This window comes from Physella acuta, unplaced genomic scaffold (genome assembly GCF_028476545.2).
Source record: "Physella acuta isolate Inbredline_101_S28 unplaced genomic scaffold, ASM2847654v3 ptg001919l, whole genome shotgun sequence".
Lineage (NCBI taxonomy): Eukaryota > Metazoa > Mollusca > Gastropoda > Physidae > Physella > Physella acuta.
Genome location: NW_026733424.1, coordinates 285,634 through 310,929, shown reverse-complemented (window position 1 = coordinate 310,929; position 25,296 = coordinate 285,634). Strand labels below are relative to the sequence as shown.

Here is a 25,296-nt window from a genome sequence, read left to right as displayed (position 1 = left end):
CATTTATGGATGATCCCTGAGGATTCTTTACACCAGAATCTGACAATTGACTCTTCCAAAAAGAGGTGTGTTAGGTTGCTAGTAGTGTTGTGATATTAGTTTTACGGTACGGATTAGGGTCTGAATTATGCTAAGATTTGGGTTAGAAGATATATTGTTGGCAATGATAATAAAGGGTATTATTAATTTATGGATTATTACCAGTAACCACACACTCAAATTTTAAGATAATTCCGATAGTGTGGCATTATCAGATGGGCCTAGGACATTACCCCCATTGCCACTTACCACCCGGTCGTCACCCGACTGGTGAATAATCTACCTGTCAGTAAGAGGGTGTTACGTCCTGGTCCCTTAACAGGACGGGAAATGAAGAACACGCCGTATTTGTTTTTAACTAGCTATAAAGTTTCTGTCCAAAATTGAATCCTTTGATAGATGTAATTGTCATTAAAATTTCAAATTAGATAAATTACTATGTTACTATTTACACAATCTAATTACCCTATAGCAACAACTGAACTTTGGGAGAAACCAACAATTCTTTACAAAACCTGACTTACTTGTGCACTCTGGCAACAAACCCTTTGGATTCTGTGAAGTCACGTGGGACCAAGTGAAGTTTGTAGACTTGCCACATTGGAAAATGTTGGCCAAATGGGGTAAGACGATCATTCCAGGCGGGCAGACAACCGAACAGATTTGTTCTCCGTCATGTTGTGAGCAGTTTATGGCAAGCTGGGCGGGTCGTGACACCAAACTTGGGCATTCTGAGCAATTAGATAATTAAGTGTTTCGTAATCAATAAAATATGTTTAAAAAAACCTTAAATATTAATTAAATTTAAAAAAAAAAACAATACATCGTCTTATATTTTGAATACTACTTTGATCGAGAAGTTCGATAAAGCCGTGTTTTTTAACATAAAAAAACTTAAACAATAGTACTTTTCACAAGTGGAATAATTAGGTCTATAAACATGATGTACAAAACGCTACTAAATATACTGTCAACCACCTCACCTATACCACCACCCCCCTATTATTCCCAAGCAGTAAATGTGTACTTAAGCGTGTGTATATAGCTGTAATAGTTTATTAAAATTAACTGGAAAAGTAGACGTTCTCATGTTGTTAGGGTACATTTCTGTTTGGTGTCACCCTATCTATAAATTGGTTTCACCCTATTTATTGGTGTGCCCTTATTTATTTGTGTAAGAAAGATAAAAAAAAACCTATAAAATGTTATATATAAAGACATTAATTTGAAAAAAATATGGGAAAGATAAAAAAAAAATTACTTCATGTAAATGTCTTGGATGACAAAACTGTACCTGGACATGTGACCGTGAAAACAAAACTGTACCTGGACATGTGACCGTGTTACACTTCATGGTTGACCTGGCCTGGCTCGGGTCACACTCAGCTCCCCCGTACCCAGCATGAGGACTGTCACACAGCCTCAGTCTGGTCATCAGACCCCCACCACACGAGGCGCTACACTGGGACCACTCGGACCAACCACCGAACCTGCCGTCCACTATTCATACAAACAACTGACCGTTAGTTTAAAAATATTCCATTATTTACAGATAAACAAACAACTCGTATATACTATTAACAGTTTCATCTTTGCATCAACCAATGTTTTGATTATGTTTTTAACAAAGAGAAGATTAAAGTTTTTAATACCTGGACAACGACTACCAACGCAAAACTGAGTTTCGACCTTCACCCCTAGACAATCCTGACCTCCGGGGTCAGGGGCAGGGTCAGTGCATGTCCGAACTCTCTTCCTCTGCCCCACCCCACAAGATGTACAGTTTGACCAGTGGCTCCAAGCTGCCCAGTTCCCATCAGCTGGAGAAGTAAATTTTAGAATATGTAATCGCACGTTACAACAAATCTAAGTCAGTAGGCGCTGAAGATAAAACTTTTGAATAAAGTAACTTTGCTATAATTTTTATCAGAGGATGCCTAATGGGGTTATAATTCATTCACCTTTTAGTGATGTTTGATCTCAGATCTTATAGAATTGATGTACACACAACCTATCGTATATCGTTATGTATATTGTAAAACTTCATGTAACTAAATATATATTAGCAATATCCCCAAACATGCTGATGATACTAAGTCTAAACCTAACTCTAACACTATTTAAAGCATATCCATGAAGCTAAATCTATTGTGAACCTTCATATGCCGTATGCATTGTAAATCTACTTGTGGTGTTATACTACTACAAACTTATCTAGAAAAATATACCAATTTTAAAGATATCTATGACACGCAATCTACTGTAAAGCTAACTAGGAAACTATATCATTGTACGCATAGTAATAGTATTATACCTAATCCAATGTATGATAATCAACCTATTGTAAATACACTTATGGTAGTTGAACTACTTTTAACCTACCCGTAAAATTAAACCTATTGTAAACCTAACCATTACATCAACTTCATGTAAACCTACTTATGACATGAAATTCATGTAAACCTACCTATGATACTCTACTTATGTACACCTCCATGTGATACTCTACCTATGTTTAAACTTCCTATGATATTCTACCTGTGTAAACCTACCTATTATATTCTACCTATGTAAACCTACCTATGTAAACATACCTATGATACTCTACCTATGTAAATCTACATATTATAATCTACCTATTTAAACCTACCTAATTAAACCTACCTTTGCTATACCTGTTTAAACCTACCTATTACCCTGTCACACAGGCGACCTGTATAACCTGTCTGACAGTCACACCTGTATGTCTGCTGCTCCAGCAGGCTAACACAGGTAGAACCGTTGACGCAGGCGTTGTTCAGACAGAACTGCCTGGGATTCTGGCACCGGTCACCTGACCACAGGTCATCACACACGCACCTGTAGCCACGCACGTCATCAAAACACACACCGTGGTCACCACACGGCAGTCCAGCACAGTTGTCCACATCTACAGCCACAGGTAATTAAGTTCATTAATTTATTCTACATCCGCAGGTAATTAAATAATTTAAAAACATTAAAAATAAACCGGGAGTAATCTCCCCTAAACTTTCTCGAATATTCTTATATAACGTGGAATATAGACATGATTCTTAATTACTTAAACTTTTAAAAATAGAATAGAATCTCATAGAAAAAAGAATTGCGCACCAAGCGAACGGCAAAACAAAATGTGCATAATAGTGTGCAATATTATTAGTACTTTATAAATTCACATGCGTTTTTTTGAGAAATTGGAAATAGCGTAAATTAGTACTTCCGGTCAACGGACATTAGTCAAAATTTGACAGAAGGTAGAGAGTTAGATCTTTTACTTACATGTGAAATTTCATTTATCTATTGAAATAGTACTCAAGTTATAGGCTTCTGAAAAATTCAAAGGAGAAAAAGTACCTATTCCGGTTATCGGAAATCGCTCAAAAGTTGATACGGATCTACGATTTTGATAAAATACTTATATATGAAATTTCATCAACCTAGCTGTAACGGTACTCAAGTTATCGTGTTTACACACAGACAGACACGCAGACAAACAGACAGAAACACAGACATACGGACAAGATAGCAAAATTATGTTTTTCCGTATCAGTGAGATGTAAAACGTCGAGATTTGTAAAAATCTTGATTTTTTTTGCACGATTACAAGACTTTCTCTATACTTCGTATATACGAGAAAGTAAAAAAGAAATTTTGCTCTGCGGGAAGGTAATTGCATGTTTAGCACTGTTTTGGTTTCTGTTTTTGTAAAAACAGATTCTCTCCGGTCTGAGAATTTGCTGTTATTGTATCTCACAAGAGCTTGATTTAACGTTGCTTTTCCATCAATGCATAGGCATCCAAAACATTGACGCCGTTTATTTTCTTATAGATGCGTGGCGTAGCCTAAGTGGTAGAGCGCTAGGCTGTTAACCCGAAAGTCTCGAGTTCAAATCAGGGTCCAAGTTAGTAGAACGTCCCTGATTCCACCCAGTTATGTTAGGGAAAGTAAAGTCAGCTGGTCAAATGCTGACCACACCATCCCTTCATATGCCGGGGTCAAGAAACATGCACTCTATGTCATCAGGCTAGGTCTGAAGAGAATTCTGTTTTATATTATTGTCTTATAGAGTGTTTATAAAGTTATAAAAGAGACAAAAAGCCACCCCAGTAGTCATTCAGTGTATAGGCAAAATACATACTTTAGCAAGCGTCAGCCTCCCCAAGCCTCCCCCCCCCACCCGGAAGTAAAAAGTCTGAAATTAACCCTGGCTTTCCCAAGCCTTGCATTTAACAGAAAATTTAAATGTAGAACAAAACAAAGTAATTAATTACCGTCGCACGTGGTGGGCCAGACATTAGCCAGGTCAACCTGGACCGTCTTCAGCATGCTGTCCTTGACCTGTTTGAAGCATGACCTTGAGAACTCGACCACTTCCGCTGGCGTCAAAATTCCCTGAGTCATCTGTAAGCCGCTGAGTAAGATATCTTAGGAACAATAGACTCGTGTTTTAGATTGGCGTCACTAGGAGGTGTGTGCAGGTGTTGGATAGATTTAATTGCACAATAGACACAACAAAAATGTATTGCTTTCTGTAAAATATTGGACATTCTGGCTAAAGTGTATTTTTGTAAGCAAATCAGTTAACTTGTTTAGCACGCATTGACTTTTCATACATTTAGTCTTTCATAAGGAATTTTCACATATGTATAAACATTCTATTCTTTTGATATTAAAATATAATTTACCAGCACCTGAATATCTCTCAATATTAATTGCTGATAAATTGAGTTAGGGGTAATTTGTGGCAGCCTGGTCGGATGGTAGACCTTACGGCTTCTAGCCGAAAGTCTCCAGTTCGGATCCCAGGCTCGAGTCTGTGGGAGGTCCCTGAAAACCTCCCAGCATTGATGGGTCTCTGGGAAACAAAGTCGGCTGGGCGTAGTGCCTGATCACACAATCCCTTACATTCCCCAAGTTAATTGTAACAGATGAACTCTACTTCATCTGTCCAATGTGTCTTGACCACGAACGGGAAAAGATGATGAAGGTGTAGTTTTACTAACTGTTGGAGATGAAAGTCAATCCGTTCCCATCGACGGTGAACCCCAGACGGGTGTGGTTCTTCCACAACTCCACGACCTTGACCCCTGTCTTCTGGCTGGTCAACTTGCCGTCCACGTACATGCTGACCGTCTCGTTTTGGTACATCAGCACAAAGTGGTACCACATCCTGGGGAGAAACCGTGTTGGGGACATTGTATGGGGTACCAGGCTTTCATTGCACATGGTTTTGTCATTCCATGCACATTTTAATTGTAACTTTCGACTTAAAAATGTCTGTATATCTATGTATAATACGTTACGTTGTTGTTGCTTATATATATATATATATATATATATATATATATATATATATATATATATATATATATATATATATATATATATATATATGTAACTGGGGTAGGCCTGGCTACTAGTTACAACTGATAACGAACGATAAGCCGCGACGCAGTATGAAATCTGATGCAACTATAACAGGTGGCTTATTGGATCGGTCTGATAACAACCTCAAAGCCAACGCGTGCTATTTTGGGAAACGGTACGAGAAGTTTCAGACGAGCTGTCAACTTTGATGGATGGGATGCAGATGTGTTAGTAAATCGGACGGTACGTCAGAAACTGCGACATTAGTATTCGGATACATCGATTACAAGTATCGATTACGGAAATGGAGACAAGTACGACTACGGATACTAAGGATAAATAGGAGGGGACGGCTGAGATCGTTCTCTTCTCTTCTCTTCTCTTTTCACCGCTAGTTGTGACAGTATCAATGTTGGTTATTGAACGGGTTAGCCGTATTGTGTAAAGAAGGACTATAGACATGTGGATTCAGTTATACGAAGCCTAGTGAGGACTGTTAGGGAGTCAGTTGATCCAGACTATTATTGAGAAGCATTCCTGTTGATTTCTTGTGTGATTATGAAACATTTCTTGATTCATGTAATAAAGGATCAATAGCGAACCTGCATCTTGAGTATCTATACTGTGGTCGATGTTGTCTAGAATGAGTGGTCAGAACTCGTTAACATTTGGCACTACAGACAATTAGGTCTCATTACATGTGGCGTGCGAGCATAGTAACTGTTGGCTCGTTATAATTGGCGTTGTCGGCAGGATAAATGTCCGCCCGTTACAATTGCCGCTGCGAGCAGGGTAGATGTTCGCCCGTTACAATTGGCGCTGCGACCAGGATGGATTCAACTAGACTTGCCGTTTAAGGCACCCATAGTCAACCTTGTGCATAACTGTGTTTTGTGTGTGTGTGAATTCGGACATTCAGGAACTGTGAAAATCGAGGAACGAGGAAAAATTTTTCATACACACACGGTAAGAAACGTCTTTTTTTATTTGAAGGAAATAAATAAAAGGGAAAACTGAAATCAGAATCGAGGAAATTGAAAAGAACAGAGATGAGACACCTTTCATTATCATTCTGGCTTGGTGTCACATGCTCTTTTGCTGCTGCAAGCATGTGGCTCAGTATACCCCTAGTTGTAGCACCAACTACCCTGGGGACAGCTATGGGGCTGACCACCAGCATCCAGATAATTGTCATTGGTATCTCCAACTGGGTTGTTGGACAAATACTGGGCAAAGATGGCAACCAAGATATGGATGTAACTCTTGGACACTGGAAATGTGTCATGAGCTCCCTTTTGGGCAACACTATCTGCTGCATAGCTGCAACATTTTTCCTTGGTGTGAGTGGCAGACGCGGGAGTGATATTTTAGATATCGGAAAGGAACAAAAACTCCTGCTGGCCCAACAATCTGAGTCAGATAAGATAGGCAACGGTAAAGATGACCCTTTGCCTCCAGATGGACCAGGACAAAATGTGGACAAAAAGCCGATCCATATTGTGGTCCTGCCCAGTGAGTCCCACATCAACAAATTTCACGGGGACGGTGATCCAACTTTAACCAACAGGTTCAGTGAAGAGGTCAAAGCGGCCTGGGCCTCGAGAGGCATGTCACCAGAGGAAAGATTAAGACTGCTGATGGGAAGTATAGGAGAGACGGTCAGGGCAGAGGTAAAATGCCACGATAAAACCATCCAATCAGATCCAGATAAGGTGCTGGATCTGATTATGGAGACCTTTGGGGAGAGACGGTCGGGATCGCAACTGCTATCAGGGTTCGTAGGCTTAAGGCAGAGAAGGGCGGAGAGTGTGATGGAGTACTCACATCGGATGAACAGGGCCTTTGATTCGGTAAAGGGCAAAATACCGGACATTGATGTACGCCTACTGAGGGACCAGTTCATCGAGGGGCTAGCAACCCCGATCCTAAGAAGAGAGTTGAAAGAGGAGGTCCACAAAGACCCGCAGTTGACCTTCCTTCAGGTCAGGAACTCAGCGATCCGCAGGTCCGAGGATGAGGACCAATCGAACTGTTCGGTGGACAAAGTCTCGGTGCCTGAACAGAGACAATCCCCACCCACAGGGGCCGACACGATGGAGACCATGATGGCTCAACTGTTGGCCCACCTAGTTAAGGTTGACCAACGATTGGAGAGGTTAGAAAGCAGGTCAACAGCTGAGAATCAGGGCAAAAACGGGACAAAACAGAGACAGGTTGGACAGCCGCGACCTGCCGCTCCATCACTCCAATGGACGGCTGACGGTCGACCAATTTGCTTGTCCTGTTCACAACCCGGACATATGGCACGGTACTGTCCGGTGAAACGATCGCCCTCTGTAAGGCAGGTCAAGGCTACAGAGCGGCGAGGTAATGACTCAGTAAACAAAATGACACAGAAACACAGTAAGGAGAAAAAGAAAGGTAAAACACAACTAATAGAAAAAATGAACTGTGAAATGAACTTGAATGTTGAAAAGTTTCAAGTGAACAATTTGTTGGCTAAGAAAAATGATGATAGGGAAAGTTCATGCAAATTAAAAGCACAGGAGAAATGTTCATCTTTAGAGTGTCTGTTATCGGAAGAAGTAAATAAAAATAGTAGACAACAGAACAGTGTTGGCAAACTAGAAGAAATGAAAGAGTCTCAAACAAGACTGGAAGAGAAATTATCCGATATTGAAAAAGAACTTCAAATTACAGCAAGGCTGGGATCAATCGAACAGCGATGGGCAGCAGAATTGGCACTCTTTGACCTGGAGATAAAATATCGCCCGGGGCGGTCCAATGGCAATGCGGACGCTTTATCAAGGAATCCGTACGAGAGACCGGGCGATGAGGAAGAAACGCTGACAGGAATATGTGAGGTCAGAGCGTCAACAGATATCCCTCACGGGGTGCAGGTGATGCAAAACGGACAGACCGGGGTGGAGCACATTTCCACAGAGCCCGGACATATGGACATGAGTGATTTTAATTGCCTTAATCACAAAAAGATAAGAGATGCCCAGAGAACGGATAGTGGGTTACAGCCGCTATTCAACTACGTCCAGGAACAAAAATTCCCAAGGAAAAGGGAAAGAGAACAATTTGGTCGGGAAACAAGGAAACTACTGAGTCAGTGGAACCGTCTCAGTATAAAGGATGGTGTTCTCATGCGGAGAATTCATGACCAAATAGACGGCACAATACACCAGGTGGTGGTGCCTGGACAATTACGAGGAGAAGTGCTAAGGTTGGCACATGACAGGGCAGGACACCAGGGTCAGGACAGGACCCACAAAATATTACGACGGAGGTGTTACTGGCCCAATATGGAGATGGAGGTCAAACGCCATTGTGAGGCTTGTGTTAGGTGTCGGCATGCGAAAATGCCAGTTGTCAAAATGAGACAGCCATCAGGACACCTACTAGCGACAAAACCACTAGAGATTGTGGCTATGGACTTTACGTCGTTGGAGCAATCATCGGATGGGACGGAACATGTGTTGGTAATGACTGATGTATTCACCAAATGGACTGTGGCGGTGCCCACACGAGATCAGACTGCCAAAACAGTGGCAAAGGTCTTAATAGAACATTGGTTCATCAGATATGGCATACCAAGACAATTACACTCTGACCAAGGAAGGGCTTTTGAGTCAGAAGTAATTAACCAACTGTGCAGTCACTACGGGATCAACAAATCCAGAACAACCACATTTAATCCGAAAGGAAACGGACAGTGCGAACGGTTCAACCGCAGCATGCATGATTTGCTGCGCACTCTAGAACCTGAACAGAAAAAACGTTGGCCGGATTTTCTCCCAGAGTTGGTGTATCTATACAACTGCACCCCCCATGCCACGACCGGCTTTACGCCACACATGTTGCTGTTCGGACGGGAGGCTCGACTCCCTCTTGATTTGTTCCTAGGAAAAAGGGAGAGTATGACTGGCTCATACACCGCACTGGAATATGTGAATGAACATATGCGAAGAATTAGAGAAATGTACAGGGTAGTACAGGAAAGACTAGAACATGAAGCTCGGCGAAGGGAACCGCCGGTACAGACAAAGGACCCGCCACTCAAACTGAACGACAGGGTATTACTGCGTAGCCACCCGTTAGGCAGAAACAAGATACACGACCTCTGGGGACAGGAGATATGGCAAGTCGTGGAGATGCCTAAAGTAGCAGGTGGCCCCTTTAAGATAAGACCCATCGGTCACGCCAAACCGGATCGGTGGGCGAATATTGCTCAATTAAAGAAATATTGGAATAGGCAAGAAGAGCAGTTACACACAGAGAAACCCAAGAGAATTAGGGAACCGGAAGTTACAACGGAAATTCACATACCCATCCCGGAACAATGTCACCATCAACAGAACAACAGCGTTACACAAGGGGAGGATACCGGCAACAATGAGGATCCCGGTCCCTCCAGAAGCAAAGAGACAATAGACCATCAGAATAGTGGTCCGCGGAGAAGCTTGAGGAACAGGAAGAATACGAAATTTTTTGTCAGCAACCATCAATTCTTTCATGGTCGCGCTGGTAGGAGAACAGACTGTTCAAAAAGTCATAAAGGTGAATTGGTGAAAGCACCAAACGGAAAAGGTGGATGTGAATTCTAGAACTGTTTGGTGTCTGAGGAGGATGATGTGGACACAGTTAATGTGAAAGAGGTATAACTGTCAATCATATACGAATGGGACGACATTGACAGTGAGTGGAACAATAAATTCTTTTTTTTTATGGTGGTGCGTTTGACTTTGAGGGAGTGCACCTGCCAAGCGTGTTTGTGGTTGATAACACACAAAAAAAGGCAGGGGTGGATGTAACTGGGGTAGGCCTGGCTACTAGTTACAACTGATAACGAACGATAAGCCGCGACGCAGTATGAAATCTGATGCAACTATAACAGGTGGCTTATTGGATCGGTCTGATAACAACCTCAAAGCCAACGCGTGCTATTTTGGGAAACGGTACGAGAAGTTTCAGACGAGCTGTCAACTTTGATGGATGGGATGCAGATGTGTTAGTAAATCGGACGGTACGTCAGAAACTGCGACATTAGTATTCGGATACATCGATTACAAGTATCGATTACGGAAATGGAGACAAGTACGACTACGGATACTAAGGATAAATAGGAGGGGACGGCTGAGATCGTTCTCTTCTCTTCTCTTCTCTTTTCACCGCTAGTTGTGACAGTATCAATGTTGGTTATTGAACGGGTTAGCCGTATTGTGTAAAGAAGGACTATAGACATGTGGATTCAGTTATACGAAGCCTAGTGAGGACTGTTAGGGAGTCAGTTGATCCAGACTATTATTGAGAAGCATTCCTGTTGATTTCTTGTGTGATTATGAAACATTTCTTGATTCATGTAATAAAGGATCAATAGCGAACCTGCATCTTGAGTATCTATACTGTGGTCGATGTTGTCTAGAATGAGTGGTCAGAACTCGTTAACATTTGGCACTACAGACAATTAGGTCTCATTACATGTGGCGTGCGAGCATAGTAACTGTTGGCTCGTTATAATTGGCGTTGTCGGCAGGATAAATGTCCGCCCGTTACAATTGCCGCTGCGAGCAGGGTAGATGTTCGCCCGTTACATATATATATATATAAGCAACAACAACGTAACGAGGAGGCAGATTAAACCTACATTTAAAAAAATTAAAGTTGATACTTGGAGCCACCCTTGGCCTATGAACTCTTCCTAATGTTTTTGTATTGAGCGCTGTGTTCAAAGATTAGGGTCTCTCAATACGGGCCTGTCTATTGTTAGAGTTATACATAGGAAAGCAAACGGACACAACTGGACACTGGGCAATGACCACTCTGTACCCGATAACACATCGAGGATTTTATTTTCAGTCTCAGCTCACCTGAAAATTCGATTGTTATCCACTGGCGCCGGCCACAGGTAGATGTTGACGGTGTCAATGGAGAACACAGCGGCGCCTGGGTAGAAATCCAGAGAGAAGTTCAAGGCCGAACGCTCGTACATGCTGGACAGGTGGACCCAGCTGACGATTGTAAACACTTTGTCTCTGGACGGTGAGACTTGCGCCGTGGGTAAACTCTGGCCCATGACCGTCATGTACTCAAACACTGGTGAGAAGATTGAGATAGGGGCTTGTTATGAATGACGTTACATAACTTAGGGTGATATTCCCATATTAGTATGAAACATTGCCATTAAAAAAAGGGAGTCTTACCTTAAAATGACGACACAAGCCATTGTGATTAAAACGCAAGAACAATGTATTGTTTAATGTGATTATTATTCTTTGAGAAATACGAAAATTTTGCTTACTTTCAGTCTTCTTTTGACGATGCCCCTTGGGTTACTGTAGACATTGTGTAGGGGCAGACGTCACAGCTGCGGGCACCAAACTCTGAGGTGTACGTCCCTTTTGGGCATAAAGTGCAAGGCTGACGTCCGTCTGTAGAGTTCTGGCCGGGGTGGCAGAGGTCTTAAGGAAAAGAGCAGGAATACAGAGGTCTTTAGGAATAGAGCAGGAATACAGAGGTCTTAAGGAATAGAGCAGGAATACAGAGGTCTTAAGGAATAGAGCAGGAATATAGAGGTCTTAAGGAATAGAGCAGGAATACAGAGGTCTTAAGGAATAGAGCAGGAATATAGAGGTCTTAAGGAATAGAGCAGGAATACATAGATCTTAAGGAATAGAGCAGGAATATAGAGGTCTTAAGGAATAGAGCAGGAATATATAGATCTGAGGGAATAGAGCAGGAATACAGAGGTCTTAAGGAATAGAGCAGGAATACAGAGGTCTTAAGGAATAGAGCAGGAATACAGAGGTCTTAAGGAATAGAGCAGGAATATAGAGGTCTTAAGGAATAGAGCAGGAATACAGAGGTCTTAAGGAATAGAGCAGGAATACAGAGGTCTTAAGGAATAGAGCAGGAATACAGAGGTCTTAAGGAATAGAGCAGGAATACAGAGGTCTTAAAGAATAGAGGAGGAATACAGATGTTTAATTGATGTAGATCTTATGTGCTGGTTACCAGTGTGTGTTTGTCATACATGTGTGATTTGTTATGCATGTGTATTTTGTCATATATGTGTTGGTTACATGTATTATTTTTGTCATATATGTATTGGTTGCATGTTCTTGTTATACATGTGTTGGTTAAATATATTTTGTAATACATGTGTTGGTTACATATGTGTTTTGTCAAAGACGAGTCGTCAAAGTTCCCTTTTCGAACTGACGGTCCAAATGGCAAATGAAGTAGAGTTCACCAGTTTCTGTGTGGTCGGTGCAATGCCCAGTCGCCTTTACTTTCCCTAACCTGAGTTAGGCACCCATCAAAGCTGGATGAACTGAACCCTAATTTGAACTCGAGACTTTAGGGTTAGCAGTCTAACGCTCTACTGATATGCCACGCACGTCCCCATGAGTTGTTACAGATATGTATAAGTAAAAATATGTTTTAGTGAGGAACAGGTGCAAGCTCTAACAGACGAAAACCACACATAATCGGTGAGCGAAACTTACTTTGACAATAAGGACCGGAAGTCGATCCTTGCCACACCCACTCAGATCGGTCGAACCTTGAACTCAACCGACACGTCATCGTTGACGGCCCCACCGGTGTCTGGCCTGTGGTGCAGGAGACGTTACAAGCAGCTCGATAGAGAAACCCGTCTGGACAGGAGAACTTCATCAGAGATGTTTCGGGCAGGTTCGGATCCTTGCAGGACAGAGCTGTAACACCGAGATAAAATTCTTGCAGTAAGCTAAAATATTTTCACCCCCCCCCTCCTAAACACACACCACTACCTTGCGAGTGGAGTTAAGCTTATGTATGGCTTCTGAAAGTTTTTTAAAGGACATCTTCGACGCTTGCACCGGTGCACTAAGAGGCGTCAAGAGGCGGGGGGAGGGGGGGGGGGGAGGGGGGGGGAGGGGTGCGGAACTAATCGAGTGACACCATTTCCAAAACAAGTTAATAAAAAGTCTAGTGACAATTTAAGAGCAATTTCCTTATGTTAATAAGTAAATCAACCTATAAATATAAACTACTACACGATGCTCAGTTTTAAAAAGTTTAAAAAAGTAGTAAATATCATCCTAGGCCTACACGATGCTCAGTTTAAAATGTTCTTAATTAATTTTTTGTGACCGAACGAAAGGATATTTTTGAAAACTTTCTTCGGCAATATTGGTTTAAATTATGGCAGGAATCGATTGGTAAATGTTTCAAGTCGCTAAGTGGTCTGGTTGCCGAGATATGGACCAAAAACTATTTGTTCGAGATTTTTTGGCTTTTTCGGGAAATCCAGGAAGGAATTCCGGGAATGTTTTTGGCCCACAATCATCCTCGGAACTTGCTTAACATATTTGCTTTTGGAACTAGTCCTCGATATTGCTTCGTTGAGGAGGAGATACGACTTAAAGCTGCGGACACACATCCATCCATCCATCCAGAAATGAGTTAATAATCGCAATTGTCCAGTATGGAAATTGCGCTAAAAACCCGGACCAATCAATTTTGTACAATTGTAGTTTATTAATATTTTAACGCCAATTTAAATCTAAATAAATACTAATAATAGTTTAGAAAACGAAATATATAATTGTTTTGAAAAGCAAATGTGTTGACTGAACAAGTTTTATCCCCATTTACCATCCGCAACAGTCAATAAACGATTACCTTTGACAGTAATGTTGAACGAACATCTCCCAGCATTCCCAGCCATATCAAAAGCTTGTACTATAACAGTTGTTAGACCGAGTTTAAACGATGTCCAGCTTCCAGGAATCCCTTCGATTTTTTGTATTTTGCCAGAGTTGTCTGTGACGTCAGGCAGTGAATAGAAAACATAGGTCTGTCGGCCCAGCACGTCTACAGTTGTTACACAATTTTCTGGGCACCCGAAGGGAAAACTTGGCGCTTCTACATCTGGATATTTTTGGTGGGAAAATAAAACAATAAAATTACTTAATGTGTTTTCCTAGTTGTACTTTTAACACCACAGTTAATAAAATATTAATGTAGATTTTTTAAAAAGCCGCTTGATAAAAAAAATATTACTTTACTTCAGTGTTTTACATCTCTAAGTAGTTATAAAAAAAAACTTTAGACCAAAATGCAAACACTGCCATATAGTTCTAACTTAACCTAGCAATGTTTATGGCAAATACTATAGTAGGTCTAAAAGAAATTGGCATTGGCATTGGCTTCTGAAAAAATTGCGTATTTTCCCAATATTTTAGTTCTTCAATTAAATGCCATGTATGTTTGCTATCTATCACGTGCCATCTGCAAATTGCCGAAATGATATATCATTAGCTGCTTCAAATTATATGCTCCTAACTGTTAATATTACTATTATTAATTCATCTGCAAGTATTTTGCTTGGTAGGTTGTTTATGTAGTTTATATTCGTAGTCCATGCTTGTGTTTAAGTATGTAGCCTGTATTTGTAGCCTGTATTTGTAGCCTGTATTTATAGTCTGCATTTGTAGTTTGTGTTTGTAGTTTCTGTTTATAATCTGTGTTTTTTGTAGTTTGTGATTGCAGTCTGTGATTTTAGTTTGTTTTTGTTGTTTGTGTATGTAATCTGTGTTTGTAGTCAGTGTTTGTAGTTTGTGGTTTGTGTTTGTAGTTTGTTTTTGTAGTTACCTGTACACGAGCCTGACGTGGTCCAGTCACTCACGTTCGTGCAGGTGATGTAGAGTGGCCCTACTGCCCGGTACCCACCGTTACACTCCAGTACACACGTGTCACCCTGCTTCCGACCCTGGTTGCACATGTGACGTCCGTTATCAACACGTGGTGGTTCAGGACAGGAAGCTGGTGTCATGCAGCAAAAAAAAAATATATATGAAATTAGCAGAGCTATGTTCGTACGAAATTTTAGTAGAATAAGTATTGATATAAGGGGAGGTAATAATATAAGATATCCTTGATAGCCCTAGTCTAAAACTAAAGTGCAACAAAATTAATATAGACTACATTTTATGTATTTGTAAATTTAAACTTTATTATGTAAATAGGCGTATATAACAATCCATTATATAATATATTTAACGAAGATTTAATAGTGCGTGACGCAGGTCACTAATATACAGGTGAACAGTGGATCATTGAGCATTACTATAACTAAATCAGAAAGATATCGCTACACTTTTGTCATTACTAAAAATTATTAGAAATCGCGTGGTATATTTGTTAAATAATAATGATCAATAAAACAAAAGTCAAGTCTAACCCATCTTGTAAAAACTATTTTCAGTTCAGTAAACCTTACGTGCAGGCCGGTATAGAGCTGATATGATGCTTTAAGCTGATTATATGGATTGGGAGCGGGGGATGGAGTTGTTTTTTTAAGAAGCGAGTCCTCTATGTTTTAATAAATGAACTCATCATTCAACTAAATCTTTCGATTTTGAATAACGATTGGCGTAATATAAATTTTTTTTAAATGCAGACACAATTGCTATTTCTGTGCTTTTTACGACTAATTCAGCAACTGACTTTAGTATGAATATTTTCTTGCACCAGGTTTCGCGATTACTGTAATTTCTTATGTTTGACTTCCGCATTTCCCAGCATGCTTTAAATTTTACTCACGAATACAAGAAGAGGGCGTGTCACTCCATACTTCGTCATCCAGACACGTGATCACATCCGCTCCCTGCGGCTCGCTCATTGGCTGGCACTGCACGCGACACACTGACGTCACCTTGTTGCCGTTCGTGCACGTGAGGTTTGAGTTGACGGGTGGTACTAGGGCCGGGCACCGGCTTTCTGTAGACATCAGATAGGCTTTAACTCAAGGATACATATCAGTTAGTGATAAAAACGGGAAAAAACTTTTTTTTTTATTAATAATCATTAATTTCAATGGAACTTCACCATACCAAAGTTTGGAAATTAAAAAAAAAAATTACTAGAGTGTTTTCTGTTACAAAAACTAGCAAGCTGACTCTATTAGTGTTAGTATCAATGTTTATATGGCTGGAATATATGCTACTTTATGAAATTTTAGAACACAAAAGTTTTTTTTTTCAAGATGGCGCCGTTGCCATGGCAGCCAGATCTTCAAAAGAGTCCCTGATGCTTGCAAATATTTTCCTATAAGTATCCTAACTTAGATATACACAAATAAATCGATGCAACGTTTTAATTAAGAGGTTATTTTTTCCCCTGGAGCCTACCTTCGTAAGGATAAAGTTAATAAGGCTGTAAGATTTAATAGTCAAAGATAGTTATCGAGTCGCTTGGCGTTGGAATATTGTTGTTATATAAGAACGTAGCTCCAAGTGTTGTATTGTGTACTCTCAGAACGCTCTCGAAATGACAGATATAGAACTATGTTGTGCATTAAGATTAATGGACATCAGATTTGATACAATAAAATTTACGTGACTAATTAGTCACTTAAATTTTACGTAGAGTAGTTTTAAATAAAACAAATTGTGTGTGTGATAAATATTGGACAAAAAGATATGTGCGACACATTGATATGCTGGCTCAGCATCATCAGAAATAAGTTACTATGGCAACGGACAAACAAACTGCCAGCTGAAAAAGAGATCCTCCATAACAGTTGGAAGTGGATTGGACCCACACTCAGGAAGCCTGTATCCAGCATATCAAGAAAAGCCCTCACATGGAATCCACAAGGTGAATTACTACACACCGATAAACAACTCACCAGCACATTGCCCGTGTTTCGTCCACTGCCGGTTGACCTTGCAGCTGATCTGATCAAGGTCATCGATGACGTAACCTGGGTCGCACGCGACAACACAGACGGTGTACACACTGTAGTGTGTAGTGTTACACGACACAGACGCGTGCTCTATCGTGGGAGGTGGGTCACAGTTCAAAGCTAGAGAGAAATAAATCGTTTTAAAGATTTTTGTTTAAAATTATATATTAAACCAAGGCCTTAACGTGTATTAAAAATATTTGCGTAGCATACTGTGAAGCATCTACAAGGCTATTTTACATACGAGTTGGGTAGAATTTGCAAAAATATAAAACTGTTTTAAATGTAAATCTACAGAACAAATAAAATAAATTGCCTGTAGTTTTATACATGGAACAGTATACCTTGACACTTTGGCTTGTGAACGGTCCAAGTCCCATCACTCAAACATTCCACCAGCGATGTATCTGAGAGTTGATGCCCCTGGTTGCACACATACGTACACACACTGCCGTAAATATTCTCCGCCGTACACACAGCGCTGCCTTTGTACATGTACGTGTACTCAAAAGAACATCTGACAACTGGTTCAAAATTAGAAATAGACGAAGTTTTGTTTATTACATTAACACAAACTCTACTAATGGGGCAGGTGGGGGAGGGGGTGGGGGTTTTCTCTTTAGGCAGAGGGTAAAATGGGATGGTATTGGTCGAATGATATAATGATATTGTTCTATGATTGCTTAGCATTCTCCATCCCGCCTCTAGATAAGAATACCGTGAGCTATATATTAATCTGCCAATTATTTAATGCTTACATCGAGCGACTGAATTATAAATTTATTATCTGAATAGGACAGGGACGGCCTGGTCGATGGATAGAGCTTACGACTGCAAGCCCGAAATTCTCCAGTTCGGATCCCGGGAGGGGGGGGGGGGGTCAAGTCTGTAGGACGTCCATGAGTCTATCCAGCTTTAAAAGGTACCTGACTCACAATAGGGGAACAAAGACGGCTGGGCAAAGTTCTGATAGGCTGTATGCCGAGGTTATTGAAACAGATGAACTCTACTTCATCTGCCCCATATGCCTATGGACGAACGGCAAAAGGTTATGATGGTCTGTATAGGGCAACACACTGTAATTTCGGAAGCGACGCAGCGCTGTGTAGGAACAGGGACGGCTGACTACACAGCAATTGTCTCACAAATTTAAATGTGACGTGAAAACAACAGGGCAGGGATTAACGTTGTCGCTTGCCAACACAGCTATAGATCTACCTGTCGTTACCTGTGACGTTGAAATTCACCGAACAGGTGGCGTAGTTTCCGTGTAGATCATTAGCCAGGTAGGTCACCGTGTAGTGACCCACGGGGTGCCAGGTACCTGAAGTCTGACCCTGAGTCTGTCGTAGACTGAAATAAGGAGAACCGGAAACTGTTAATATTTCAGTTCATACCACTTCTAGAATGTTTTGTTCCCGTTTCCTGCCAAAAAACTAGCGCGATTCTTTCTTTCGGCACTTATTGTGATATATAGCGCTTAGACTGTGGCGTAGCGAGGTCGGGTGTCACACGGTGCGGCACTTAATGGTGTCACCCCCCCCCCCCCCAGAGGCGTAGCGACTCTTCCCGGGAACAAACTTTCAATTTTCGATTTGCATCCCCCATCCCCTCGAACTTTCGATTTGCACCCCCCCCTCGAACATTCGATTCGCACCCCCTCCCTCAAACTTTTGATTAGCACCCCCCTCAAATTTTTCTCTATATATTTTACTATTTTTTTGCCTTGGTGTCACCCCCCCCCCCCTTAATGGTGTCACCCGGTGCGGTCCGCACCCCCCGACCCACCCCCCCCCCTCTCTACGCCTCTGTGCTTAGAAATCAGGATAAGGGATATGGGGTAAAAAACAATGCGAAACAAAAACTGTATAGAGAATGTATTACCTAAAAATCGGGCACACGGAAAATTGCGTTAAGAAATAAACGCAGTCCAGAACAATAGCCGAATTCAAAAACAGAACCAGGTTTTCCAGATTTTTTTTTTCGAATTTGTTTTTTTTTGCCGGAAAGTTAAGATTGAAAATTCTTAATAAATAATCACGATGACATAGTAAGGTTAAATTTTATGTGTCTTAAAAAAGACGCACTCTGAGTAAATGACACGATGTCACTGTCACGTGATGATCCATGAAGGTAAATCATGATGACGTCACCATCAAAACTTGACATACGTTATGCTAACCCCAGAGCAATTTGACAGCAATAGACCAGGCATAAAGAAATAGGGACAAGAAAAGAAACAAAAATGACAAATTTCACCCCAGGCCTGCTGTAAATAAGACACCTTGACACCATGAGACCAAGACACACACACCATTAATTGACACACCTTATTTCACCCCCAGGCCTGCTGTTGATAAGCCACTACGACACAATGAGACCAAGACACAAACACCGTTAATTGATACTCCTTATTTCACCCCCAGGCCTGCTGTAGATAAGCCACTTTGACACCATGAGACCAAGACACAAACACCATTAACTGACACACCTTATTTCACTCCCAGGCCTGCTGTTTACCGTGGCCTGGATCCAGGACACAATGGCGCCGACCTTGCCCTTGTCTGCCACAACACTTGTAACATCCGGGCACCTGATGGTGATGCTTGCTTGTTCTGGAGAGTGCAAAACATCATAAAGCATAGCTTACAACAGACCAATGGTGTAAGAGTTTAACATATTTGTATCACGCTCTCGATGTTGAGTTTAGGCTCTTGTTCAGTATTAGTTTTTTTTATTGTAGAGCTTTAGGTTTAGTTTTGGAGTAGGCTTTCTTTCATAATCATTAACTGTTGTTTAGTTTTTGTAAAATTTGAACTTATATTAATTGCGGGGTTAGTATAGTGTTTAGTGACGGAAAGAAAGATTTTGGTAATATCGACACATTCCAACAAATCAGAGGTTAACAGACAGTGGCGGCTGTGGGCGAGAGCCCCTTCACTCATGTAATATAGTGAGACTTGTGAAGTCAAGGGAACTCACTCTTCTTGTATTAGTATTATATTTATACTGTTATCTTGAGTGATGTCCCTTATATGTATATATATTTTGGTGTCTCGTGACTTCCGCTCTCTCTCGTTACCATCATGTAGTTGGAGGCCAATAAACGTTTTATATACAATCACATGCTTCTATCGTCAATCTATTACATCTGGCGACGAGGATAAATAATCCACTAGAAAGAGCATATGCTTACTTAAAAAGGAGCTTGCTAGAGCATATTGGCTAAGTATTTCTAGGATAATGGCGCTGTATGGCCAAATAAAGGAATTTGATTCGAATGATGAAACCATTCATGATTATCTAGATAGGTTAAGCTTTTACCTTGAAGCTAACGACGTGATGATAGAAGCCAAAAAGAGAGCTGTTTTGTTAACAGTCATAGGGCCTCAACAATTTAGGCTACTAAAGGACTTATGCGCACCAGCTAGTCTAACTACCAAGAGCTTTAACGAGCTGAGCAAATTGCTAACAGACCACCATGCGCCTGTACCATCAAAGTTTCTATGTAGAGCTAGATTTGACGGTAGGACTCGTCAACCAAACGAGTCAATATCAGAATATGTTGCTGCTTTACGTCATTTAAGTGAATTTTGTGAATTCGGAGACACGCTGTCTGACAGACTATGTGAAAAGTTTGTGACAGGTGTAAACAGTCCTGATGTTCAAAGAAAGTTGCTGCTCGAGTCAGATCTAACATTAGAAAAAGCAATACAACTTGCAACTTCATTCCAGCAGTCATCCGAGGCGGCAAAATCTCTAACGCCTTCAGGGATCCATGCAGTAAACAGCAGGTTAGTCAACAAACATCAACCCCATCAGAACATTTCAACTTATGCTAAACAGCCTGCACGTTCAAAGCCTAGATCTAAATCTAGTAATAATTATAAAAAATGTCATCGATGCAACGGTCCCCATGCATCTCATCGATGCAAGTTCAAGTCAGCAACTTGCTATAAGTGCAGTAAGCAAGGTCACATTGCCAAGGCCTGCTTTGCAAAGTCTTCGTCTGTTGCTAAATCTAGCCAGTCAAGACAGTACCGCAACCAAAGAAAGCACTATGTTAACTCTCACCAAGACTACCTAACCCAACCAATGAACCACTCTACCTGTGAAAATGCTCAAACTGATTCGCAGCCGGATTTCAACCTGTTCTCTGTGAAATCAATAAGTCATGCTCCCATCAATGTACTAGTTTATATCAACGGTAAGAGCATCAGCTTCCAACTTGACACTGGAGCATCTCTAACAGTCATCACAAAGAAGGACTTTGACGCTGTCACAGGAGGATCAGTGCCTCTACAACCATGTCACAAGTGTCTAACAACATACACTGGTGACAATGTTCCGGTAATAGGAGAGTGTATGGTTCATGTAAGTTATAATGGTCAAAGCGTTAAACTTCCTCTTCTTGTGGTTGAAGGAAATGGACCACCATTACTAGGTAGGAACTGGTTAAGTGATCTTAAGTTAAATTGGGAGAGTATATTTTCAGTGATCAAAGCAAGAGAATCTAGTCTTACTTCAATAGATAAAGTAATATCTAAAAATGAAGGTGTCTTTTAATTCAGGATTACTAAATGATAGAACAGTGAAGATAAGCATTAAAGACACAAATCCAAGATACTGCAAAGCTAGAGTTCCACCTTATGCAATGAGGAATAAAATTGAAAATGAGCTAAGTAGATTGGAATCTAATGGCATCATAAAGAAGGTAGACTATTCCGATTGGGCAACGCCCATTGTGCCAGTGTTAAAGAAGGATGGTTCTGTAAGAATTTGTGGAGACTATAAAACTACACTGAATAAGCAAATAGAGCTAAATAGGTACCCTATTCCTAACATTGAGGAAATTTCTTTGAATTTGGCAGGAGGAGACAAATTCACTGAATTAGACTTTAGTCATGCTTACACACAACTAGAACTGCATCCAGATTCAAAAGTCTATACGACAATAAACACACATAAAGGACTCTACCAATATGAAAGACTATGTTTTGGTATATCATCCAGCCCTGGAATTTTCCAAGCTGTCATGGACAGTATTTTTAAGGATATTCCAAATGTTTGTGTTTACTTTGACAATGTGTACATAACTGGTAAGAATGACACTGAACATCTTAAAACACTTGATAAAGTCTTGAAAATAGTTGGTGAAAAAGGTTTAAAGATAAACAAAGATAAATGTCAATTCATGCTGACAGAAATTAGTTTTCTTGGTTATATATTAAGCAAGCATGGTATCAGACCTCAACCTGAGAAAACAAAAGCCATTAAAGAAGCACCCAAACCTGAAAATACCCAACAACTAAGAGCTTTTTTTGGGCTTGATAAATTACTATGCAAAGTTCATAGGGAATCTGTCTGGTAAACTATCACCACTGTACAAGCTGCTACAGAAAAATGCAACTTGGCACTGGGGTAAACAACAAGAAGCTGCTTTTAATGCAGCAAAAGTAGCTTTGTCTTCTGACACCTTACTAACTCACAATGACCCAGGGAAAAGACTTATCTTAACATGTGATGCTTCACCTGATGGTGTAGGAGCAGTCTTGTCCCACATAGATGAAAAGGGTGACAGACCCATTGCTTTTGCCAGTAGATCTTTGAACCAGGCTGAGAAAAATTATTCTCAGTTAGATAGGGAAGGCTTAGGCATCATTTTTGGTGTTAAGAAATTTCATAAGTTTCTGTTTGGTAAAGAATTCACCATCTTTACAGATCATAAACCATTGCTAGGTTTATTTGGAGAAAACAAAACCCTACCTGAGCATGCCTCACCAAGAATTCAAAGATGGGCTATCACACTAACTGCATACAATTATGAATTGAAATACAAACCTGGATCTGAGAATAGTGCAGATAGTCTTAGTCGATTACCTTTAAAAAACCAAAGCCTTAGCTATGTACCAGAAGATGTATTTGTTCTCTTCACTATCATGGATAACTCCAATATAAATGTGAATGATATTAAAAGAGAAACACAAAAAGATGAGTGCTTAATAAAAGTATATGAGTAATGTAAGAATGGTTGGCCTGAAGAGTCTGTGAATGATGCCTTAAGGCCATATAAAACAAGAAATAAAAACCTTTGTGAAGATAATCTAAAAGATGGAGAAGATGCAGTTCATTATCAGTCAGAGTTGCCTAAACAAAGTATTTGTAACTTAATAAATGATTATGGTGATATGGCAATTTCAAATGTTTTAAAGAGAATACATTAGTAAGAAGGAATGTGATCATCAAACAACTTTGCTAACATCATTAGCACTTACAGAAACTAAAAGGGTAACATCATTTGTCCTTGAGATCATTTGTCCTGAGATCATTTGTCCTGAGATCATTTGTCCGTGAGATATTTTGTCTGAGATATTTTGTCTGAGATCATTTGTCCTGAGATCATTTGTCATGGAACCGTTGTAACATATTGTGCATTGTTTGTAAGGATGTAATCTACCATAGTGTTCATGTTACAATATAATTGGTGATTTTAGGATACTGTAAATTGTTCTATTGAGAGATGTGTTGTGTTTACTAAGGGTAAAGGGATGTAATATAGTGAGACTTGTGAAGTCAAGGGAACTCACTCTTCTTGTATTAGTATTATATTTATACTGTTATCTTGAGTGATGTCCCTTACATGTATATATATCTTTGTCTCTCGTCACTTCCGCCCTCTCTCGTTTCATCATGTAGTTGGAGGCCAATAAACGTTTTATATACTATCACATGCTTCTATCGTCAATCTATTACAACTCACACTCTACGGACAACCTGCTGTGACGTCATGTGGTGCTTCTAAAAACTCATCCAACGAACGACTGGGCTATCGACATTTGACTTTTTGGAATAATCATGTAGGTTATCATTAAAAAGCAACTCAGGAACTAACATAAGGCATACCAGTCAATACAGCGCTTCATTAAAACTCACCATTAGATACTTCATTATTCCACAGCGTTAAGTCCGCTATTGCGGTTAACCGTTTTCTTCTTGTTCTCTTCTGGGTTGCCAGCATCAATTCTATAAGACGAATAGATAGTAAATAGAACTATTAAACATATTTTAAGCTCCTACGGTGAAGAGGGTAGATGAAGTAGAGTTCATCAACTTATTTCAATTCAGCTCAAGCACATATTCTGTTAGGAGTTCACTTGAATATTTTCGGAGGTTTTTCGAAGAGATGTGACCAAGTATTTGCCTTGATTTTTTACCTTTAATTTCTTTCCACCCTTCTTCTGTACACAGGAGAACGTGAGTCGAGTTAGGCAGATTACAGACAGTTCCTATAGGCAGACTTCCATCTGGCAGACTTCCAGCCGACATATTTCCAGCAGACACTCTTCCATGAGACACGCCTACTACATCACTAGTCACATTGTGGATTAATGGCCTGTAACTTTCCACACAAAGTGATCCATTTCTCTCCTCAGAAAGAAAACTACACAGTTCTATTTGAGTTCTCGAATCTGATTCACATTTCTAGAGTCGTCGGTGGGGGAAAAAGAAAAATCAAAACAGTCATGTCACCCTACTTTATAATGTTTATGAATACAACATTTCGATTCAACTTTCGATTTTATTAAAGTGTTTTCATTTTTAATGCACGTTCCCCATGTCTAAAAATTATCATTTTGATAGTTCTTCCCCTTGTTTGGTGATCGGCTTAATGTACATTCATTTACCTCATTATGACAGATAAGCTGCATTTTAATTTATTTTGGTTTGGACAGTTAAAACCGGCTCGACAGCTTAAAAAATCTGGCCTCGTTTATCACGGTATGTTGACGCTTACATTTTATGGCAGACACTTTACAATCTTAAAAGTGGGAATTTTACTTCTATTAATATTTAAATACCACCCTTTTTTTATATGCCCATGATTGTCTACGCATAACAACCAGAGCAAGGCAACCTGCTTATATTTGTGAATTTTCTTTTTTTTATTACCAAGCTACGAAACTAAAATCCAGCCATAAACTTTACCTTTTCCTGTCATAACCTTAAGATTTTGACTGCCTGTTACACATGACAAGTACTTTAAATTGAACTTTACCTTGTTTACATCTTGGAGTTCAGCTCTCACTGTTGTAGTCAGGGTGTGGAGCAGTAGAGGTGTCACGGTCAG

General features: G+C 40.3%; 2 protein-coding genes across 2 annotated transcripts in view; both read right to left on the bottom strand.

The window, feature by feature from the left end:
- Positions 1–11,799, bottom strand: part of LOC131931221 (neurogenic locus notch homolog protein 1) — a 17,220-nt gene extending 5,421 nt beyond the window's left edge. Inside the window, exons 1-8 of the mRNA XM_059287948.1 lie at positions 11,736–11,799; positions 11,305–11,530; positions 5,065–5,231; positions 4,333–4,485; positions 2,729–2,968; positions 1,692–1,859; positions 1,366–1,539; positions 564–770 (exon numbers count right to left, since the gene is read on the bottom strand). Coding sequence (XP_059143931.1) covers positions 564–770; positions 1,366–1,539; positions 1,692–1,859; positions 2,729–2,968; positions 4,333–4,485; positions 5,065–5,231; positions 11,305–11,530; position 11,736 — 1,336 coding nt within the window. The 5' untranslated portion in view covers positions 11,737–11,799. The remainder of the gene's footprint in view (positions 1–563; positions 771–1,365; positions 1,540–1,691; positions 1,860–2,728; positions 2,969–4,332; positions 4,486–5,064; positions 5,232–11,304; positions 11,531–11,735) is intronic.
- LOC131931207 (sushi repeat-containing protein SRPX-like) lies at positions 11,767–25,296 on the bottom strand. Its single transcript, XM_059287921.1, has 10 exons — positions 25,225–25,296; positions 24,383–24,650; positions 24,102–24,191; positions 19,660–19,783; positions 18,397–18,521; positions 17,513–17,692; positions 17,112–17,288; positions 16,025–16,201; positions 15,074–15,244; positions 11,767–11,924 (listed from the first exon to the last, which is right to left on the bottom strand). The coding sequence occupies exons 2-10, from the start codon at positions 24,492–24,494 to the stop codon at positions 11,767–11,769; spliced, it is 1,314 nt and encodes a 437-aa protein (XP_059143904.1). The 5' UTR covers positions 24,495–24,650; positions 25,225–25,296.